The 21,005-nt window shown below is 36.9% G+C and overlaps 2 protein-coding genes across 2 annotated transcripts in view; one reads left to right on the top strand and one right to left on the bottom strand.

Annotated features, from left to right (window-relative positions):
* The window catches only part of ush2a (Usher syndrome 2A (autosomal recessive, mild)), a 250,931-nt gene extending 250,509 nt beyond the window's left edge, over positions 1 to 422 (top strand). The window contains 1 exon segment of the mRNA XM_048191491.1: positions 192 to 422. Within this exon segment, the coding sequence (XP_048047448.1) occupies positions 192 to 281 (90 nt within the window). The 3' untranslated portion in view covers positions 282 to 422.
* A 2,451-nt stretch (positions 423 to 2,873) lies between these two features.
* On the bottom strand, positions 2,874 to 20,598 carry kctd3 (potassium channel tetramerization domain containing 3). The gene is given in 19 exon segments (XM_048191488.1): positions 2,874 to 6,795; positions 9,352 to 9,490; positions 9,573 to 9,772; positions 10,902 to 10,998; positions 11,127 to 11,282; positions 11,359 to 11,529; positions 11,613 to 11,729; positions 14,264 to 14,351; positions 14,448 to 14,563; positions 14,647 to 14,837; positions 14,909 to 14,999; positions 17,226 to 17,366; positions 17,369 to 17,380; positions 17,491 to 17,571; positions 17,684 to 17,742; positions 17,842 to 17,915; positions 18,947 to 18,992; positions 19,469 to 19,522; positions 20,116 to 20,598. Coding segments are annotated over 19 exon segments (2,478 nt in total). The 5' UTR covers positions 20,187 to 20,598; the 3' UTR covers positions 2,874 to 6,221.
* Positions 20,599 to 21,005: the final 407 nt, after the last annotated feature.

Raw genomic sequence — 21,005 nt, 5'->3', positions numbered from 1 at the left:
GACATGTGTAGTACAGTGAGAATGTGTCATGTAAAAAGTCCAGTTTTAGCAAACCACAGTAGATTTACTTTTATATTACTGTAAACATTTCTGACCTGTGCTTTCTCACCAACAGTTTTATTTAGCCCTAGTCATTTTGCCTGGGAAAGGATTTGTCATAGCTGATGATGATGACTATTATCTTTTTGCAGTATGTTGGTGATGAGGAGTTTGGGGAGACGATTAAAAGCTACAGCTCAGTGAAGAAGGAGCAAACCATGTTTACAGACACTCACTTGTAAAGCCTTCATACACAAACACACACACACCCCTACAAGTGTGGAGAACGTCCTTGGGAATAGAATTCTTCTCCAACTTATCTGCAGATGAGTGTAAATGAGTGAATTTCACATTTACAACAATAAAATAAGGCAGCAACAGTATATTGGTTTGTTTGACCATGATAAAACAGTGGAATGTAATGGGAAATCATCTGTATCTCATAATGCTGGATTTTTTTTTATTAGTCAGAGATGTGTTAGTGTACATGTATGTTGACTACCTCTGACATCACCTGGCTTCCATTTTAATCATAGAATTATTTATATTTAAGTTACCTGCTTATTTTCCTTTTGACTAAAAGAAACGTCTTTTTAAATATCGTATTTTCAAGGTTTCACTTGCCTAGATACACTCACAAGCCTTGATTTTTCTTTATAGACCCATTCAAACTTGCACCTTTCAGATTTCTAATTCAAGTGGATTTTAAATTGAATTTCAATTATAATTATTTTTTTAATCTTTATAACTATCTTGCGGTGCTGTAGTAGGTACAAAAAGGTTCTGTTAAATCATCCATTACAATGACATTTTTCAGTCCAGTCGAGTTGCACCATCTGCAGATCATTTGCAAAACTGAAAATTGAAATTACACCTCGTCATGGTGCCCAAAACTGACCTTTTTCCAATGGGACATAAAAAGTTATCAAAATGTCAAAGCTACAATTAATAACTTTCAAGTTACATTTTATGAATTAATTATTATTATTATTATTATTATTATAAATAAAAAAATATATTATTACAAAAATTATGAAATTAATAATTAACTTTAACATAACAATTATATAAATATTGTACAGGTTAAAGGTCCCGTTTTTCGTGGTTTTTTGAAGCTTTGATTGTGTTTATAGTGTGCAATATAACATGTGTTCATGTTTCGCGTGTAAAAAAACACAGTATTTTTCACATAATTCACTTATCTGTATACCGCTGTTTCCACTGTCATAAAAACGGGCTGATGACTTCCTTGTTCTATGAAGTCCCTCCTTCAGAAATACGTAACGAGTTCTGATTGTGCCAGCGGTTCCTGTGTTGTGATTCGACAGCTCTGAGCGCACCGTGCCCAGAAAAGTCACGCCTCTTACCATAACGTGGAGATGCATGTGCTCAGTGTTATTGTAAACATGTCTTTAATTTTACCCTATCAATTTGAGCCGGAATCAGACCCGGTGATTGGACTGCGGGATGAAAATAACAGCGTTTCGACGACATGGCGACAAACACACTCTACAAACGCAACTCTTGTGTATTCCTGTGGGCGGAGGTTAGTCAAAAAACTGTTTTAGTGACGTCATTAAAGAAGGAAGTAGAGGGATGTAGTCCAAACTGGCCGTTCGATGTAGGCGACTTCTGTTAAATAAAACATCTCGCTTGGCATTGAACTTTGAGCTTTAAAATTTTACAGATTTTATTTATACTCTAACAACAACATTACACACTAACTAAAGTTTGAAACATGGGATCACGAAGAACGGGACCTTTACATTTTTTTTTACCCCCTTGGTTATGTATGTCTTACCCTACGTTGGGCGCCAAGTGAGCCAGAATTACCAGTGGTTCTGCCTCAAAAAAAAAAAAGAAAAAAAGAAAATTTGTGTGTTATGTTTCTGTATAACACCTACTGAATACTTTAGGAGAGGTGAAGACTTGAAGGATAGACTGAATTGATCTGGAACTGTACTTCTGAGATTTCATTTAGTCTAATTTCTTACTTGTACATGTTATTATCGGACATAGATAATCTTTTCTGTAATATGCACTTAGCATTGATGTCGAGAGGAAGCAAACAGTTCTGAAAATAGCACTGTATTATTATAGCTTTAAATGGAGTCTTATGACTGGATGTGTAGCTATGAAATATTACCGCAATCATAAAGTATTAATGAACTGAGTCTCCAAATTATTCATGCCAACATAGAGAGGAAGTCCATCTCTTCTGTCTCTACAGACACATGAATGAGGAAGATAGTCAATCCAGTAGACATATCCTAGACTATCTGTATTAATGGAAATGAAAACTAATGTGGTGTTGTGCCTACTAGACTGAGCAATAGTGTGTGTGTGTGTGTGTGTGTGTGTGTGTGTGTGTGTGTGTGTGTGTGTACACATTTGTGATGATGCCAATGGATCAAGTGTCTTAAATGTCAAGTTAAACTGCAAAAAATTGTCATCAATGTCACATGTGGATGTTCTTCATCGGTTGTTTTAAACCTGTAAAGTGTGAATATATTTATACATGTGGTGTTATTTCACATAGATACTGGTAAAAATGAAATGGCACTATCCTAAAAAAACATTTTTACATATAATTTTTTTTAAAAGATGGTCAGTATTATTTATTGTTGCAATAATTTATTTTTTATTTTATTTTTTTTGTAAAACAGAACTTACACTAAGTTTAATCAAAGGTTTGTGTGGTTATTGTGTCTTGTACGCTTGAACAAGTGCTTCTATAAATGGACAATATTTGATCTAGAAAGATGTGAAATGTAAAAAAGTTGTGCTTGTAATGTTGATGTTTCCATTCTTATTAAAAAAAAGCCAAGAGTCTGTTTTATTTGGTTACTTTATTGTGCCACTGGAGATGTACAGAAGCCGAGTACCAATCTGCAGTGCATGTACTGTACCATTTTCACATATTTTTTTTCCATATTTCATGTAGCATGAGCTGTAATTTCCTCTTGAAGCCACACAATGATCTGTGCAGCAGGTTAAGTTAAAACAGTCTTGATAAGATAAAGCATAAAGCAGTCTTGTTAGATATAACATATCTAATCTGCATATTAAAACGAAGAGGACTCGTCTTGCCTGGAGATGAAATCATACATTAACCAGGCTGAAAACATAAATCAGGTTGTGACCGTATTTCTGAAAGCAAGCATAAAGTATCATACTCTTGTCAATTAAACACTAAAACATCTCAGAGGGCAAATAAATGGCATGGAAATCTGAATAAAGTAAAATGTTCTAAGACATGCTCTTAGATTGCTCACAACATTTATGTATAGTTAGGACCAGTGGACAAAGGCAAAAACAAAATTAGTGCAATTATTTATCAAAACAAATGTATGCATATCCGGTTTTATCAAAAAAGACCACTACACTAGCAAACCAGTCATAGCAATAGACGACATTAAAAAAAAAAACAAAGGGGGATTTTATAGATTTATGTAATTTTGGGAAGTGACACTTTTAAACATGCAGATTTTCCAAGGGGTAATTATTTTTTATTGTTAATTTATTTATTTTTCTAGCTTCATGCTGTTGTCCTAAGAACTTTCTGCTTTTCTTTTATTCATTTCAGGCTACGTGGCCTATTGTCACCAAAATGTTTACACTGATTGCATAGCATTAATGAGATCTCATCATTCCCTTCATATAAAGTACATACTTTGTTAAAGGCGTCCATTTAGTTACAATTAAAATAATCTCGTTTAGCAACATATAACTATATTAATAGTCTATATTGGATATGTATCACTGATATATACTGTCTATTTCTCTCTAGCAGGATATAACCTGAACACAAAGTGTAATGGTCCATGCTCATCAGTTTACAATGCAAAATAAGCTCCATGTCAAATATAAATAATCCATTACCGTGTATTCTTATTAACACAAGTCGAAATGCAAATGATAAAATTATACTTTGTAATGACATTATTCACATGTTGATTAGACGTTTGTATTTTAAATACAGAGCTAATACATTAGTACAAATTGAATTTTTTATTTTGATTTGTACACTACCTTTAAAACTGGCAGCTGTCTTTAAACATGCTTCTTTTCTTTCTTTTCTTTCCTCGTCTTGATAAGTAGGATAATCCAACTAACCCTCACACCAGGAAAAAAGCTGAATCTGTTTTGCTTTCTCACAGCATTACCTATCTTAATCGCAAAAGGCACTGAATAAATCCCAAAAATGGATAGAGCAAGTAAAAATCCCCTGCGGATGCATGCTGAAAGTTCACAGAGAGCAATCGGTTTTCACGGCAGCAGCAGTGGAGCCAAACCTGCACTTCAAATCTCATCATTAGTTGAAGTTCATCTTTTCAATCCTTTCTTTATAAAGGGATGAATGTAAAGACAGAAAATAAAGTGCATCACAGTGTTTTAAAGGTACCGTTAGTGGACAGTAGCATCAGCATGCTAAATTACTTTATAAAAAAAAAAAAAAAAATGTTATAAGAGAATAGCAAGCCATTGAAGCAATAGTCCACCAAAAATCTACCTGCATGTGTTTCAACCCCCGCATTGAACAAGTGGACTGTCCAGATCATTTCCATACAATGAAAGCAAACAGGACCTCGGATGTCAACAAGGATTTTCAAGACAAGGCCTTCAATAGTAACTTCAAATTCTACAATAGTTCTACATTCACCAGTTGGAGCGCCCATGATCTCCACCAGAGGGCACTCCTCCTGACTCCTTTGCTATTTGATTATGAACTTCATTTCCCATAATCCATTGCCTGCTACTAATTATGGTGTGTATAACTATACTCTGTATAACTATATATAGTGTTTTCACTTTCACTTTGTGAAGTCTGGTTGTGTTACCATAGCTTTTCTGAGCGCTTACTCTGGTTTCCTGTGTTATGGTTCTGATCTTCTGCCTGTTTTCCTGAATTTGCTTGTCTTGGATGTCTGTTTGATATTTGGATTATTTGCCCTGTGGTTGTTATGTAGATTATGATTGTGGTATACCCTTAATAAAGCTGCATTTGGATCGTCTAGTCATGTTTTAGAGCAGTTTGTAACAAATAAATTACAATAGTAATTTCATTCTATTCTGACAGAGCTCTGTCTATAAAGTATTAGTCGTATGGACCACTTTTGTTTTTTATATATATTGTACAGTACATTCTCTAATCTTTTTGGAGTTTTAGAAGCCATATTCTCCATCGGCTTTCATTGTATGGAAGAGAGCAGCCCAGACATCAAATCTGACATGATTTTCTTCATGTTTTAATTTTCAGGTGGACTATCCCTTTAATGATCAAAAACAAGATAAATCTAACACATAAACTAGAATCAAACACATTGCTCTAATAGATTTTGCAGTGAAAGTGCAGGCGTACAAAGCTGGGGCCTCAATTATAAAGTGTGCGTACGAACAGATTTGATCTTGGAGTGTGCGTATGCTAAAATCCATAGCAACGTCCATATTTATAAAAACGGTCTTCGACATGGAAAAAGTGCGTAGCGTCACATTGGGTTCTAAGCAGGCGTTCGCACATCACTTTGTGGCAGAGAGTTGGAGTACTGCAGGTATTTGGAAATCTAAGCATTTCTTACTGCTCGCAATTCTCAAGCAAAAGGATTTGGACTGGTGTTCTTTTATATGTTAATGGCAATAATTAGGGGGCGTTTACAAGCTAGAGATCTGAAATTAGCTGTGCACAATTTCAAGATCATTTGCTATTTATAGATTCCATATCTGAAAGTGAGGCATTTCTCTGAATCACACATATGAGAAATGATCTTAGATCAAATGTAGATGGTTTCTATGCAAGATTTTATAAACGAGGCCCCAGAAGTCTTATTAGTTTTTTTGATTGGATTGATTGGATCTAGTCAATTTTTATTAACTTGCTCCAGTGAACTTTAGGCAAATCTAATTTTTAAGCTTGGAAAAAGCAGACAAGAGAGAGCAAAATAAAATCTTTCAACTAGTTAACACGTGAAGAAAAACCAAGCGGCCATTTCTGTGGTGCATTTTCCCTTTAATTCTGTACACAGTGAGGTTTTTATTGCTGCTAGCTGCCGTCCTGCCAAACCTTATGATCGACATTCACATCTACATCCTGAAACGCTACTCATCCATTCAACTACCTTCTTTTCCCAATCAGAGATTATTGTATTTGGTACGACCTGTGTATGACAAATCTGCGTAAAGCATCACTCACATGCAGTGTCAGGGCCTTTGCGATGGCGTGGGGATGTGGCCACTTTAGTTGGCGAGGGTGAGGCGGTGCTGGACGAGTCGCTGCCCCCTCCATCAGCTGCTGCGGGTGGGGGGCTCAACTGTGGAACCGGAGGTGCCTTTTTCCTGCTTAGAAAATTAGCTTCAAACGTCCCTCTCCTCCTCCCCCCCTCCGCTCTGCAGTCTGCAGCCCCCTCCTCCATCAAATGGACCCTTCGTCGCTGGTCTCCAGGGCTGTCTGGGGGTTTGCGAGCGGCTGCAGACTGGGTTTCAGACGCTCTAGACCCCCAAAGATCCACTGTAGAGTTCCTTTTGTCTGCGTCCTCAGCGCCGTTCTCCCCCGCAGATTGGCGAATCTCGTCCTCGGTGGATCCATACTGTCCATGGTTCTCTAGCAAGGCTTTGGTCAGGTTTAAGCTGTGGAAGTCTCTGTAGCTGTGGAAGCTCTCTGTGCGTCGAGCACGGGCCAGCAAGGGGCTCTCTCGGTACGGCCGCAGGGCTCCGTAGGTGGCCGTCTCAGGGATGGGCTCCTGAGCCTGCAGCTGGAGACTGTAAAAATGACAAAATTTTGTATTGCTTTTCACCTTATTTTTAATGTAAGAGTGTTTCGCACATTCACAGAAGATTCATTAAGAACATTAAAGGAATCGTTCACCCAAAAAATATAATTCTGTCATAATTTATTTACAGTGTACATTATTTACTTACAATATTACTTAAAATGTATATTTTTGTAACTCTTTTCCATACAAAGACAGTTTATAGTGACCAAGACAATCTTAAAAAAGGCCAAAAAGAATCATTAAAGCCAAAAACCAGAGGTGTAAAGAGTACCTGAAAACTAGGGCTGTCAATCACGATTAATCGCATACAAAATAAAACTTTGAGTTTGCCTAATATATGTGGGTGTACTGTGTGTAATTATATATAAATACAAACACATCCATGTATATATTTGAGAAATATTTACAAGTATATGTATTTATTTATATTTTTATATAATTTATATTATATAAATACATTTTTTGTACATAAATAACATATTTCTCTTAAATATATACATTAATTTGTGTGTATTTATATATACATATTACTCACACATATATTACGCAAACTCAAACTTTTATTTTGTATGCGATTAATCGTTTGACAGCCCTACTGAAAACTATACATGTGTAAAAGTACTGATACCTTACATCGAAAATGACTCAACTACAAGTTACAAGTAACCAATTCCAATACGACTTGAGTAAAAGTCTTAAAGTATCTGATTTTAACAGTACTTAAGTATTTTACTCATGCTGAATGTAGGCTCAGAGATCACTAGTCCTCAACACCTGAGAGACATGCCAGTAAAAATAAGAAACAATTGATTTGTAAAATGAGAAATCATGTTTATTTTGTAAAATCAAAATAAAACTGAACACCTCAATGTTGCAATAAATCAAGGTCGACATAACGACCTTTTAAACGTCTACAAATTCTCAAGTCTCAGGTGCACAAAAAGGCCATAAGTAAACCAATATCCATCAAAAAGTTCTTGTCAATATAGCGGATAAATAAAACAATGTAACGTAAAACATATAAGTGGTGACAAATAGTCAAAGTCTACTGTATGTGCTGGTTTGAGCCTCATCACCAGCTGCAGTCATTTCCTCATCTAATAAATCAAACACCTGTGATCAAAAACTACCTGCTAATGCACTCACATTCAAGTAAAGTAGCCTTGCTGACAAGTTTTGGGGGAGTAAAGGCAAAATGCACAAGAGTACCTTCAATGCCCTTAGATGGCAATATCGCTTCTTTATATCAGAAACAAACTGCTGCAGAAAAAGTTAGCTGCCATGAAAAATGTATTTTGTAATTGCATTACTCGTCACAAATGTAGTGGAGTAAAAAATACATTTAATTGCTCAAAAATGTAATCTAGTAGAGAGTAAAAGTTGCCAATATCTTTGACACTCAGTACAGCTACAAAGTAGGCAAAAAGATACTTAAGTACAGTAACTAATTACGTTTACTCAAATACTTTACACCTCTGAAAGCATATGCATAATATGCAGTATACTTAGTCCTCTTTGTGAGGAAGGGACTGATATATAAGATTTTATGTATTGATAATCTTGTGTGATTGCCGTAAGCATTTGTCATTTTTTTAAATATGTGCTTTCAAATTTATCTGTGGTCAGATTTAACACTACTATTGTGTGGGATCCAAAATGAGATTTATGGGTGAAAAACAACCAAAACTTGGTCCCTTCACATTAAGAAGACAAGGATTATAGCGTTAGTCATATCGGTTTATGGCTCTTTTAACAGCTGTGGTCACTATGGGATTGTCTGGCTATCACCAGACCAAGCTCAATTTAAAATTGAACATTGGTCTGGGGAGTTTTCTATGTATTTCCTACTGCACAAGAGGCGTGATCAACGAGCATTATTCACGCAATTGGATAGTCCTTCAACCAATCAGATCAACGATCCGGGTGACGTACTTTTGCAGAGCGATGCGAAAACTCCAGACAGGTTTAGTTTGTATTGGTTTGTAGCATTGATCAGCGGTGTGCAGAAGCAGCAATGGCATCGAGCGATTTTTGCAGGTTGTGCAAAAAAACATGAAAGTGAGTGGTATTTACACCCAGTCGGGCGATTTGTTTGCTAAACTAAAGTCATTTAGCATCGTTGAGAGGTTAAAAGGAATTGGACTGACGGTCGTGCGAGAGACGTCATCGTGTTATACCTGCCCAGAGCCATAGAAAGAGCTCTGTACCCGCCAATAGCGAGCAAGGTGGATAAAGCCAGTCTGTGATTGGTTCCCGCAAAAGTGTAACAGATGCAGCAGAAATGAATGTACGGGTTTCCAGACTGAGTTGCCGGGCGAAATCAAATCGCCGGCAGATCAGGCTGGGTTTACCCAGTCTAACTATGGGGTACATTTTTTGGGTGAACTATTCTTTTAAGACCTGTTTCACATCCAATCCAAATGACAGCAAAGTCAGCATTTGCACAATTAGAAAGTTCACTATTGGCATGAAGAGTAAAATCTTGTGGTGCAGTTTTATTATAAAAATTCAGACTTGTGAATATGGCTTTGGACTCTAGTACCTGGAGCAGGACTCTCGTAGCCGGCTGTGCTGCAGCACAGAGGGGGCGGGGCTGATGTTGGGCGTGGCACAGCGTGATGTGCTCAAATCACATTGGTCAAGCAGCTTCAGCAGCTCCTCCTCAGTTGGACCTCCCATCTCTGCAAACACGTAGCATCATTTACAACTTCATCCAATGTGATTTTTAGATTTTCCTTATTTCCAGTACAGTAATAATCAGACCTGGCTCACGCCTAGCCTTATCGTCACTCTTGTTGACTGTGTCCATGGCGGTGGTGAGATCCCACATCTGAATGCTCCCATTTGCATGGCCAGTGAAGAGGTAATGGCGTGGTCTGGAGCCCATGCGGCTCGAGCCCTCACACTCCCGTACTGTAAAACAAGTGATTGTAGTGCCATCTACCGCCTGCACCTCACAGATCCTGAAATACAGATAGAAAAACATCAATATAAAATAATTCATTCATTAATTTACTATTTTTATATATAACAGTTATGGCTGGGTAACACAGGCCACATCTGCGATATTAAAGGTGCCCTAGATTGTTTTTTTACAAGATGTAATATAAGTCCTAGGTGTCCCCTGAATGTGTCTGTGAAGTTTCAGCTCAAAATACCCCATAGATTTATTTTTATTAATTTTTTTAGCTGCCTATTTTGGGGCATCATTAACTATGCACTGATTTTTTCAGCACGGCCCTTTTAAGAGATGCGCTCTATCTGCCACACGAGCTCTCGACTATATTACAGCGCATTTACAAAGTTCACACAGCTAATATAACCCTCAAATGGATCTTTACAAGATGTTCGTCATGCATGCTGTATGCATGCTTCGAATTATGTGAGTAAAATATTTATTTAGATGGTTACGTTTGATTTTGTGTGAGTTTGAGGCTATGCTCTGTGGCTAAAGCTAACATTACACACTGTTGGAGAGATTTATAAAGAATGAAGTTGTGTTTATGAATTATACAGACTGCACGTGTTTAAAAATGAAAATAGCAACGACTCTTGTCTCCGTGAATACAGTAAGAAACGATGGTAACTTTAACCACATTTAACAGTATATTAGCAACATGCTAATGAAACATTTAGAAAGACAATTTACAAATATCACTAAAAATATCATGATATCATGGATCATGTCAGTTATTATTGCTCCATCTGTCAGTTTTCGCTGTTGTTCTTGCTTGCTTACCTTGTCTGTCCACAGATCCAGCCGTTAGTACTGCCTTTCCTTGTCTAATGCATCGAATGGGCTGGCATTATGCAAATATTGGGGTCATACATATTAATGATCCGACTGTTACGTAACAGTTGGTGTTATGTTGAGATCCGAGTGTTTTCCGGAAGTCTTTTAAACAAATGAGATTTACATAAGAAGGAGGAAACAATGGGGTTTGAAACTCAATGTATGTCTTTTCCATGTACTGAACTCTTGTTATTCAACTATGCCGAGGTAAATTCAAATTCTGATTCTAGGGCACCTTTAAGGTATTTTTAATAGTACACTACATTTGTTATGCATATCATGTGTATTTCAACATGTACCTCTTCCCCGTAGAGGAGAGACGAACAAAGAGTTTGTTGGTAATGGGAATGACTTTCTGAATAAACACCTGTTGGTCGTCTCGCTCTCCAAATGGACCTGAATGGAAACAGCACGTGATTATAACAACCGTTTAGCTCACAGGACAATGGAGGAAAAGCAGTTTTTCAGTCCTTCTTGTACCTTAACTTCCTGATATGGTGGAAAGCTACAATCAAATCTCTCACCGATGTCATTGCCGGAGGAATAGCTGCTGTGGCTCTCTGTCTCCTCCAGTGAGATGATCTTAAATGAGGCCAGTGGAGTAGATCCTGGCTGAGTGGAGATCATTCCTCTGAACCGAGTCACCGTCCACGTGCGTACGTGATTATTGTCGGCGCACACTTCAACAAAACAAAGGCAAAATTATAGATCACCATCTTTTTTCATTATAATATCCAGCGTCTGTGTAGTCTGTACCTGAAACTAAGTGCTTTTCAGAGAGCATGATCTTCGTGACGGGGCTGCGGTGGACAGTGAAGGTCTGGAAGAGCTGTGGACCAGATCCAACGGTCTCCGGATGCTGCACGATGACACGCACGGCCCCTGAGCTGGTTCCGTAAGCTATCTCAATCCAGTTCCCACTCACACCTGCAAACACAGTGAGATCAGTGACTGATCAGATTCACCACTTCATTGTTCCTAATTAGAGTAATTAACCATCACGGACGCACTGGTTTTAGGAGTCAGGTAGACACTGAGGGCTGTGATGGCATCATTTGATGGGTCATGGTACAGCTCTGTCACCAACAAGTCATTATCCTTCATTCTTAGCGGAAACTTCTGCATGTCTGTGAGTAGAGAGAATAAGGTTAGGCCTTTCCTTTTTCACCTTCTCATTTAACAGTGGTGATATTTGAAACACACAGTGTAGTGGGTTTAATACATTTGTTATGGACATATTTAAATATAATAAACTCAAAAATACTGTTCAAAAGTTTGGGGTCGGAAAGATTTGTGAATGTTTTTGAAAGAATCATCAAGGTTGCAATCATTTGCACAATAATAGAGTAAAAACAGTAATACTGTGAAATATTCTTACAATATTCCTGTGATGGCAAAGCGGAGTTTTCAGCCTCATTACCCCAGTGTCACATGATCCTTTTGAAATCATTCTCATATGCTGATATGGTCCCTTAAAGGATTAGTTCACTTTCAAATAAAATTTTCCTGATAATTTACTCACCCCCATGTCATCCAAGATGTCCATGTCCTTCTTTCATCAGTCGAAAAGGAATTAAAGTTTTTGATGAAAACATTCCAGGATTATTCTCCTTATAGTGGACTTCAATGGCCTCCAAACAGTTGAAGGTCAAAATTAGAGTTTCACTGCAGCTTCAAAGGGCTTTAAACAATACCAGACGAGGAATAAAGATCTTAATTAGCGAAACGATCGGCCATTTTCGAAAAAAATGTAAATGTATATGCCTTATATAAAAAAATTCAACTTACGGAAAAAACGCAGAGCCAGTTCCATTTTTTCCGTAAGTTGAATTGGGAAGGCGTAGGAAGTACAGCGTAAGCTTTTTGAAGAATACGGAAGTGCGGTTTTGGCGGAAGCACTTGGAGGGTGATCATTTGTTTATATAAAGCATATACATTTAATTTTTTTTCGAAAATGACCGATCATTTCGCTAGATAAGACCCTTATTCCTCGTCTGGTATTGTTTAAAGCCCTTTGAAGCTGCACTGAAACTCTAATTTTGACCTTCAACCGTCTGGAGGCCATTGAAGTCCACTATAAGGAGAATAATCCTGGAATGTTTTCATCAAAAACCTTAATTTCTTTTCGACTGAAGAAAGAAAGACATGAACATCTTAGATGACATGGGGGTGAGTAAATTATCAGGAAAATTTTATTTGAAAGTGAACTAATCCTTTAAGAAGCATATATTATTAACAATGTTGAAAACAGTTTAAAAGAAAAGCATTTATTTGAAATATAATTTTTGTACCATTATTACTGTCAATTTTGATCATTTTAATGCCTCCTTGCTGAATTAAAGTATTACTTTTTTATAGACCCCAAACTTTTAAACAATAATGTATATATTTATGTATTAAAAAAAAAATCAAATAGACCTCTCTTGCATTACATTAAAGGTGCCCTAGAATTAAAAATTGAATTTTCCTCGTCATAGCTAAATAACAAGAGTTCAGTACATGGAAATGACATACAGTGAGTCTCAAACTCCATTGTTTCCTCCTTCTTATATAAATCTCATTTGTTTAAAAGACCTCTGAAGAACAGGCGAATCTCAACATAACACCGACTGTTACATAACAGTCGGGGTGTACGCCCCCAATATTTGCATATGCCAGCCCATGATCGAGGCATTACACAAGGGCAGCCAGTATTAACGTCTGGATGTGCACAGCTGAATCATCAGACTAGGTAAGCAAGCAAGGACAATAGCGAAAAATGGCAGATGGAGCAATAATAACTGACATAATCCATGATATCATGATATTTTTAGTGATATTTGTAAATTGTCTTTCTAAATGTTTCGTTAGCATGTTGCTAATGTACTGTTAAATGTGGTTAAAGTTATCATCGTTTCTTACTGTATTCATGGAGACAAGAGCCGTAGTTATTTTCGTTATTAAACACTTGCAGTCTGTATAATTCATAAACACAACTTCATTCTTTATAAATCTCTCCAACAGTGTGTAATGTTAGCTTTAACCCGTTAGCTGCAGCCTAGCTACTATCAAACTCATTCAGAATCAAATGTAAACATTCAAATAAATACTATACTCACAGGAATCGATGTATGCGTGCAGCATGCATGACGAACATCTTGTAAAGATCCATTTGAGGGTTATATTATATTAGCTGTGTGAACGTTGTAAATGCACTGTATTATAATCGACAGCTCAGAGGGGGCAGGGAGCGCGTGATTTAAAGGGGCCGCAGCATGAATCGGTGCATAGTTAATGATGCCCCAAAACGGGCAGTTAAAAAAATTAATTAAAAAAAATCTATGGGGTATTTTGAGCTGAAACTTCACAGACACATTCATGGGACACCTTAGACTTATATTACATCTTGTAAAAAAAAACGTTCGATGGCACCTTTAAAATGTAACAAACCTTTACAATATAAACTTGAAACACATGTGGATCACAGAACTACATTAGGATGATGAATTATATATGAGTTTGTAACCTATTTAGTATGAGAAATTAATTACACTAATGTCTTTATGCAATTTTAATTACATTTTCAACACTGACTCTGTTACTGCCGGTTTCACATCTCATTAATGACTCATGTTATATAAAAAATAAATTCACTGCAGTTGAGAGAAGATAAGCAGCTTACCAATATAGTAAATTGAGCCGTTGTTACAACCCAGCAAGAGGAAGGAGCCAGCAGTGTCACAGCTTGTGATGGGCACCACATCCTGCACCTGTACAAGTGATACATTGCGAATGACATGATCAAATATGAACCCTGATTATTAAACTGGCATGACTGTTGTAGTATTAAATCTGAATTGCTTTACCTGCCAGTGCTGGGTGACGGCGTTCCACACTCCTACCTTCCCTGTGTGACTGGTGGCGACTAGCTGGCTCCCAATGAAAAACAGAGAGTCAACGGGTACTCCGAGACTGAACACACCTTTACAAAGACAGAGAAGCGTTATCTCACAAAATCTACACACATGAGTGACTGTGCATTTCATTTTTGCTCTGTCCTCCCACCTATTTCACTTCCGCTCCCTCCGTCCTGGATACTCCACAAAATAATGCTGCTCTCCGATGACGCTGCCACCATCTTGTCTTTATCTCCATGTGGACCGCCCACAACTTTAGCATTAAGGGCCACCCGCTCAATGGCCCAGTCCAGGTAAGGGCTGGAAAACACCTGCTGCCAGCCTGATGATTCCTTTATTCTAAAGAACAGTCACAGTCAGTCTATGGTGAGTATAACCTTTATTACTGTAATATTGATATGTAGCTTTACCTGTAGCAGATGACAAAATGTGCATAAGCAGCTACAATCCAGTTATGATGGCCAGCGACAATCAGCACCTTTCTAGGGTCCACTGGTGATCCTATTGTAACATAAAAAAAACAAAAAACAATAACCAAGTATGTTTAAACACCAGTAGGTCTAAATGCAGTACACTCAAATAAAACTACAATTGTCACAATAGTTAAAAAATTCAGACTAAACTCATTCATGCTCGCTGTCTGTTTTATTTAAAAGATATTTATGATTTATATAAGAAATTAGAACATAAACTTTCAACATACGTACAGTTCTATGGCATTCAGTGGATACTGTAATATTGATAGTAAAACGTAAATGCATGTATGATTAAAAACAAGTAATAATTGCCTATTATTAGTAACTATAGTCATTCTTTTTTAACTGTTTCAACAAATCATCTGAAAACACATTTTCATTTTTTTAATGTTTTTTTAAGTTCTGTCAGTTATTATACAAATTCTATGTAATGTGGATTCAATATGATATTCTGTATATTTTGCAGTGTTATAAATAAATGCACCAAAATGCAATAAAATGGTTAAAAAGAAGGCCTGTCCATTAACTTGTTTTTCTCGCTCTCGCTCTCTCTCTCTCTCTCTTCATTCTTCTCACATGACTTTGCTGGGCACAGAGGACATAAAAGGCCTTTTAAGATGACCTTACCCTGCCTACTGCACTACTGCTTGTAAGGGGAATACTTTGTCTTCATGGCACATCCCCCCCACCCCCTCCTCTCGCCCTGTTCTCTGTCTGTATTGAGAAAGCTATAGCCAACCCAATTCTACAGCTATCTCACTGCTACACTAATACAGCTTTCATTCAAATTCCACGAAAACTTTATATTATTTTTATATAGGGTGGTTTATTAGCATTCAACCTGAGAATATTTGAGCTCACAATCAAGCTCTGTCAGTGGTGATCATACAGTGATGATGATGTCTTTCATTATTTCTCCTTCATATATAAATATAGCAGTTGCGCAGATTAATATTTTGGTGGAAGCTGTGATACATTTTTCAGATTTATTTAAAATAGAAATCATTATAAATGTCTTCACTTTCACTTTTTGATCAACTTAAAGGGTTAGTTCACCCAAAAATGAAAATAATGTCATTTATTACTCACCCTCATGCCGTTCCACACCCATAAGACCTTCGTTAATCTTCGGAACACAAATTAAGATATTTTTGTTGAAATCCGATAGCTCCGTGAGGCCTTCATAGCTAGCAATGACATTTCCTCTCTCAAGATCCATGAATGTACTTAAAACATATTTAAATCGGTTCATGTGAGTACAGTGGTTCAATATTAATATTATAAAGCGACGAGAATATTTTTGTTGTGCCAAAAAAACAAAATAACGACTATTTAGTGATGGCAGATTTTTCAAAACACTGCTTCATGAAGCTTCGGAGCATTATGAATCAGCGTATCGAAACATGATTCGGATCGCGTGTCAAACCGCCAAACTGCTGAAATCACGTGACTTTGGCGCTCCGAACAGCTGATTCGACACGCTGATTCATAACGCTCCGAAGCTTCCTGAAGCAGTGTTTTGAAATCGGCCATCACTATATATGTCATTATTTTGTTTTTTTGGCGCACCAAAAATATTCTCGTCGCTTTATAATATTAATATTGAACCACTGTACTCACATGAACTGATTTAAATATGTTTTTAGTACCTTTATGGATCTTGAGAGAGGAAATGTCATTGCTGGCTATGCAGGCCTCACTGAGCCATCGGATTTCAACTAAAATATCTTAATTTGCGTTCCGAAGATTAACGAAGGTCTTAAGGGTGAGTAATAAATGACAGAATTTTCATTTTTGGGTGAACTAAACCTTTAATGCATCCTTGCTAAAAATGGCTGAGAAATTACCCCCTCCCCAGAAGATCATTAAAAGTAATTATTGTGTTAGATTAAAAAAAAAAGCATTGAATAGACTTTACAAAAAATAGCTTTAGAAAGAAATATTTTGATTCAACATAGAATTTCTAAGGCTATAATGTGGCCATAACATTTTTTGTTTGTTTCATTCAAAAGGCTGATTCATTCAGGAACAAAGCAAGTGGCTGTCTTTATGAATGGGTCACTGAATCAATAGCTCACTCAATTCGTTAAAAAACAGTTCTGCTGTTGCTTAGTTTGGAACTATTTTCATTGATAAAATTGAGCAAAAAAAGCGACAATGATGACGTACAGGTTTTTCCATAAGTAATCGCACTAAATATATATAATATAATCGCACAAAAGAGAGAGAGCGAGAGAAAGTATGTACTCACCCAGTCTTTGCGGTCCATCTACCCCAGAGGGTCCAGGGAGAGAAGACTGAGGGCAGGAACGGGTGTAACCCCCCTCTGCACCACTGGGGGCTGAGCGCTCTTCTGGACCTGCAACAGCTGCAGCCTGCCCAACGGCACTGCTCTCGCTGGGAGAGCTGAAGGACAAAAATACCAGGCACATACTGATGTTAGAGTTATATTTGGCAGAGAGGAAGAAACGGTGACTGTTTTTTCTCTTTCTTCTGCAGATCTACTCTCACCCTACCTGGTGGAGGGAGGTAGCCATGAAACAACACACTTCCACATGACGATCGTTCCAGTTCTTCACAAAGCAGTAAGCGACGGACTAACCATATCAGTGACAAATAAAAATGCAAGGCAAGAATTACACATTGATACAACTGTCAAGTGATCATAAAAAAATGTTAACAGGTGCATCCAGTCCAGTTATGCCATACCTAATGGTGTAATGCCATAAAACTCAGCTTCATGTCGTAGGATACTTATGTTAACCCCCCTATCAGAAAAAGCAGGAATATTACACACATTAAACTATGCAGATACTTTCCTCAAGGGATGTGTAAAGGATAACAAATAGGCATATGTCATATCTCACCTCAAGTCCAATTCTTTAGTTCGAAGGAAGTTTAAAATGGGTGCAAATGCTGTTGGGTCTCTGTCAATAAATATCTTGCAGAAAAAAAAAATCTGATTCAGAGTTGGAAAACATTTCTATTTTTATTGCATGTGGAAAACTTTTAAATGATTTTTTTAACAAACAACCCACAGTTGAGTTACATAATCAGATTACTTTTTCAAGTAACTAGTAAAGTAACGCATTACTTTTTCAATTTACAAAAAAATATCTAAGTTACTTTTTCAAGTAAGTAACACAAGTTACTTTTTCTTTTTATTGACTGACAGCTCCCCTGTCCCCATGTTGAGAGAAATAAAGTGCAGAGGTGTTGTGTGTGCGCTGTGTGAACATGATGGTTATTGTAGATCTAGACTAAATGTGAGCAGGTATTTACTCATCTCACTTGCACGAAAACATTCAGTATTCCTCAAAATTACTAAAAACAGTGAAATGCAATCTCAGAATTTTATGCAAACATGTAATAATTAACTATATTAAATTACACAAATATACTTATTTGTATTTAATCGTAATTTATTAACCATTGACTTTGCTGCTGACCTTCAATGATCTAATTCAACCATACTAATAAAGCAAAAATGACTTAAGATTAGATTTAGAAATAATAGTGTTGAACTTCCTCCTCATGTATCCTATTCTTTTTTAATCCAGAATGGCAGCACAGCTGAAAGGTTTCTTGGAGCTGCGCCCTCTACTGTACTACTGTCTACTATTCATTTCACTTTTGGTGAGAAAGGGCCTTAACACTTTCCAAAAATAGAACTTTGTTTGTTGTTATTAAAAAACAAACAAGAAACAACGCAAAAGTAATGTAACACATTAATTTACATAAAAAGTAACTAAGTAATGCAATTAATTACTTTTTTAGGGAGTAACGCAATATTGTAATCCATTACTTTTAAAAGTAACTTTTCCCAACACTGCCCTCAATACATGTTAATTTTAGTATTTCATTAAGCATTTTCTTCTTTTGTTTTATTATTTCGTTTTTATACACAATTACAGGTACAAAAGGAACTTAGGACTTTGGGTTAATCATAGCATGATACATATTTCTACTCACAGCTCCAGTTTCATCCCGTAGCGTTGATATTCTCCCACTAAGTAAACTGGGCAGAAAAAAAAAATACATTTATAAAGAGCTATGCAATGTTCGTAATACAATGACTACGTTCGTTTCATTAATCAACAAGAATGGTTTAGGAAAGCATATTAGAATGAGACACTCAAGACTGGGGTAATGATGCTGAAAATTCACCTTTGCCATCACAGGAATATTGTAAGAATATTTCACAGTATTGCTGTTTTTACTGTATTATTGTGCAAATGATTGCAACCTTGACGATTCTTTCAAAAACATTCAAAAATCTTTCCGACCCCAAAGAGAGGTTTAGCAAATAGAATATTTGGTGTGATAATTCTGGGAGATCTATTAAAGTGTTTATATCATGATGCATCAAATTTAAATCAAACAGAACTTTTTAGATTGATATAACAAACTACAACTTTCAGAACTCATTAAAAGTGTAGGGGGGAAAAACAACAACAACAAGGCCATGGTGCTGCTTCAAACATCTTATCTTACCTTGAGAAGAAAGAGTCAGGAATCCACGTCAGAGTCTGCCTTGATGTGCTAAATCTGAAAGAAAGCATGGAGATAAGATTTTTGGTGCAATCAAAATTCTGATTTCTTTTTCACTTCATGAGCTAGAATGATCTAATATTCAGTCTACGGTTATTGTTGCAAAAGTAAAACAAATAAAAATGAATAGGGGTCTCTTAAAACAGTACTAAGCATTATTAGTACTGCATATTATTTTTCCAAAGCACAATTTCATATAGTATTCGTATGGTTTTTCGGGGGGAATTGTGGCATTTTCAAGGATATGTTTTTCTTTTGTTAAAAGTTTTTTTTTTTTTTTTCATTAATTATGATGGTGTTAGGGTTTTGGGATATATTATGTTTCATGATGCTGTTTAGGACATGTAGAAACCGGGTATGAAATAAGGAACTGAATAGTCTTGGTCCCGTTATGTAACGTAATAATAATATTCATAATCCTGTTCAATACGTTCAAAATCATGTGCTTTGTAGTGCAAGACATGATTGTTACCGTTACTTATTAACGCTCATCCGTCACATCAAAGTCAGAAGCCGCCATACATCATTTCATCTTAAATAAACTTGTTTTGACTCCGAGTTTATGTAAAGAAGCCATGACGTCAGCGTACCTCATTCCTCCGACATTCAGCTGGATGATGTCACCCATTCCAGATGTTGAACTGTTCCCAATTCCAGCCATCCTCTAATTCCGTACGGTTAGCAAGGAGGAATGCACGCGATCTGATGATCCAGTTTGTGCATCGATCCAGCTGGAGTCCTCAAGATTCTCCTTATTCTTCCTCACGACTCAGCGAACCCATAAATTATGCGTCACAAGAACGACGTATGAGATGGAGCTGTTCGTACACGGTGTTCTCCATATTCAGAGCTTTAATAAACAACTCAAAACATGGGCTTCAATTATCAAAGGCCCTTTTCTGTAGCCTATGGGACTTGGGATTGCTACATTCAGTGTTGTGGGCGCCATAGAGCGATGCTAGAACGCTGTGGACTCATCAGAGCGTCGGCCAATGGGATAGCGTCATTCCTGACACAGGACGCAGACCCCGCCCAGTGTTTTGGGAGTGTATCTTGAGGAAAGCTCGACTTCTCACATCTATAGTCTTAAAGGCGTAATCAGTATTTTTTTTATTGCTAATTTAAAAGTTTTTACAAATGAAGAAATACACAGCACTTTTATAAAAACATAATAAAAAAGACATTTACATCACAATACACTCTACACGTAACGCTAGTCTTCTAGATAAAACGGCTTTATTTTACAGGGAGCGGGTCGCCCCCTCATGGGTGCCGCGAACTTTACAAAACCAGCTGTGTCCGGCAGATGGCCACTAATAAATATGTTTTCTTAATATAGTGATTTCAGCCAGTGCTCACTGCGCTTTACAAAGCATAAACAACATGTCTGCCCTACTGAGGCGACTCGCGCATGTAATAAAACAGATGACTGGAGTTTTTATCTCATGTGAGTGAACATGAAACAGTTTGCATTAAAGTA

This window comes from Megalobrama amblycephala, linkage group LG5, assembly GCF_018812025.1.
Source record: "Megalobrama amblycephala isolate DHTTF-2021 linkage group LG5, ASM1881202v1, whole genome shotgun sequence".
In the NCBI taxonomy this organism is placed as follows: Eukaryota; Metazoa; Chordata; class Actinopteri; order Cypriniformes; family Xenocyprididae; genus Megalobrama; species Megalobrama amblycephala.
Note: the sequence above shows the minus strand (reverse complement) of the source record. Positions and strands in the feature narration are given on the sequence as shown.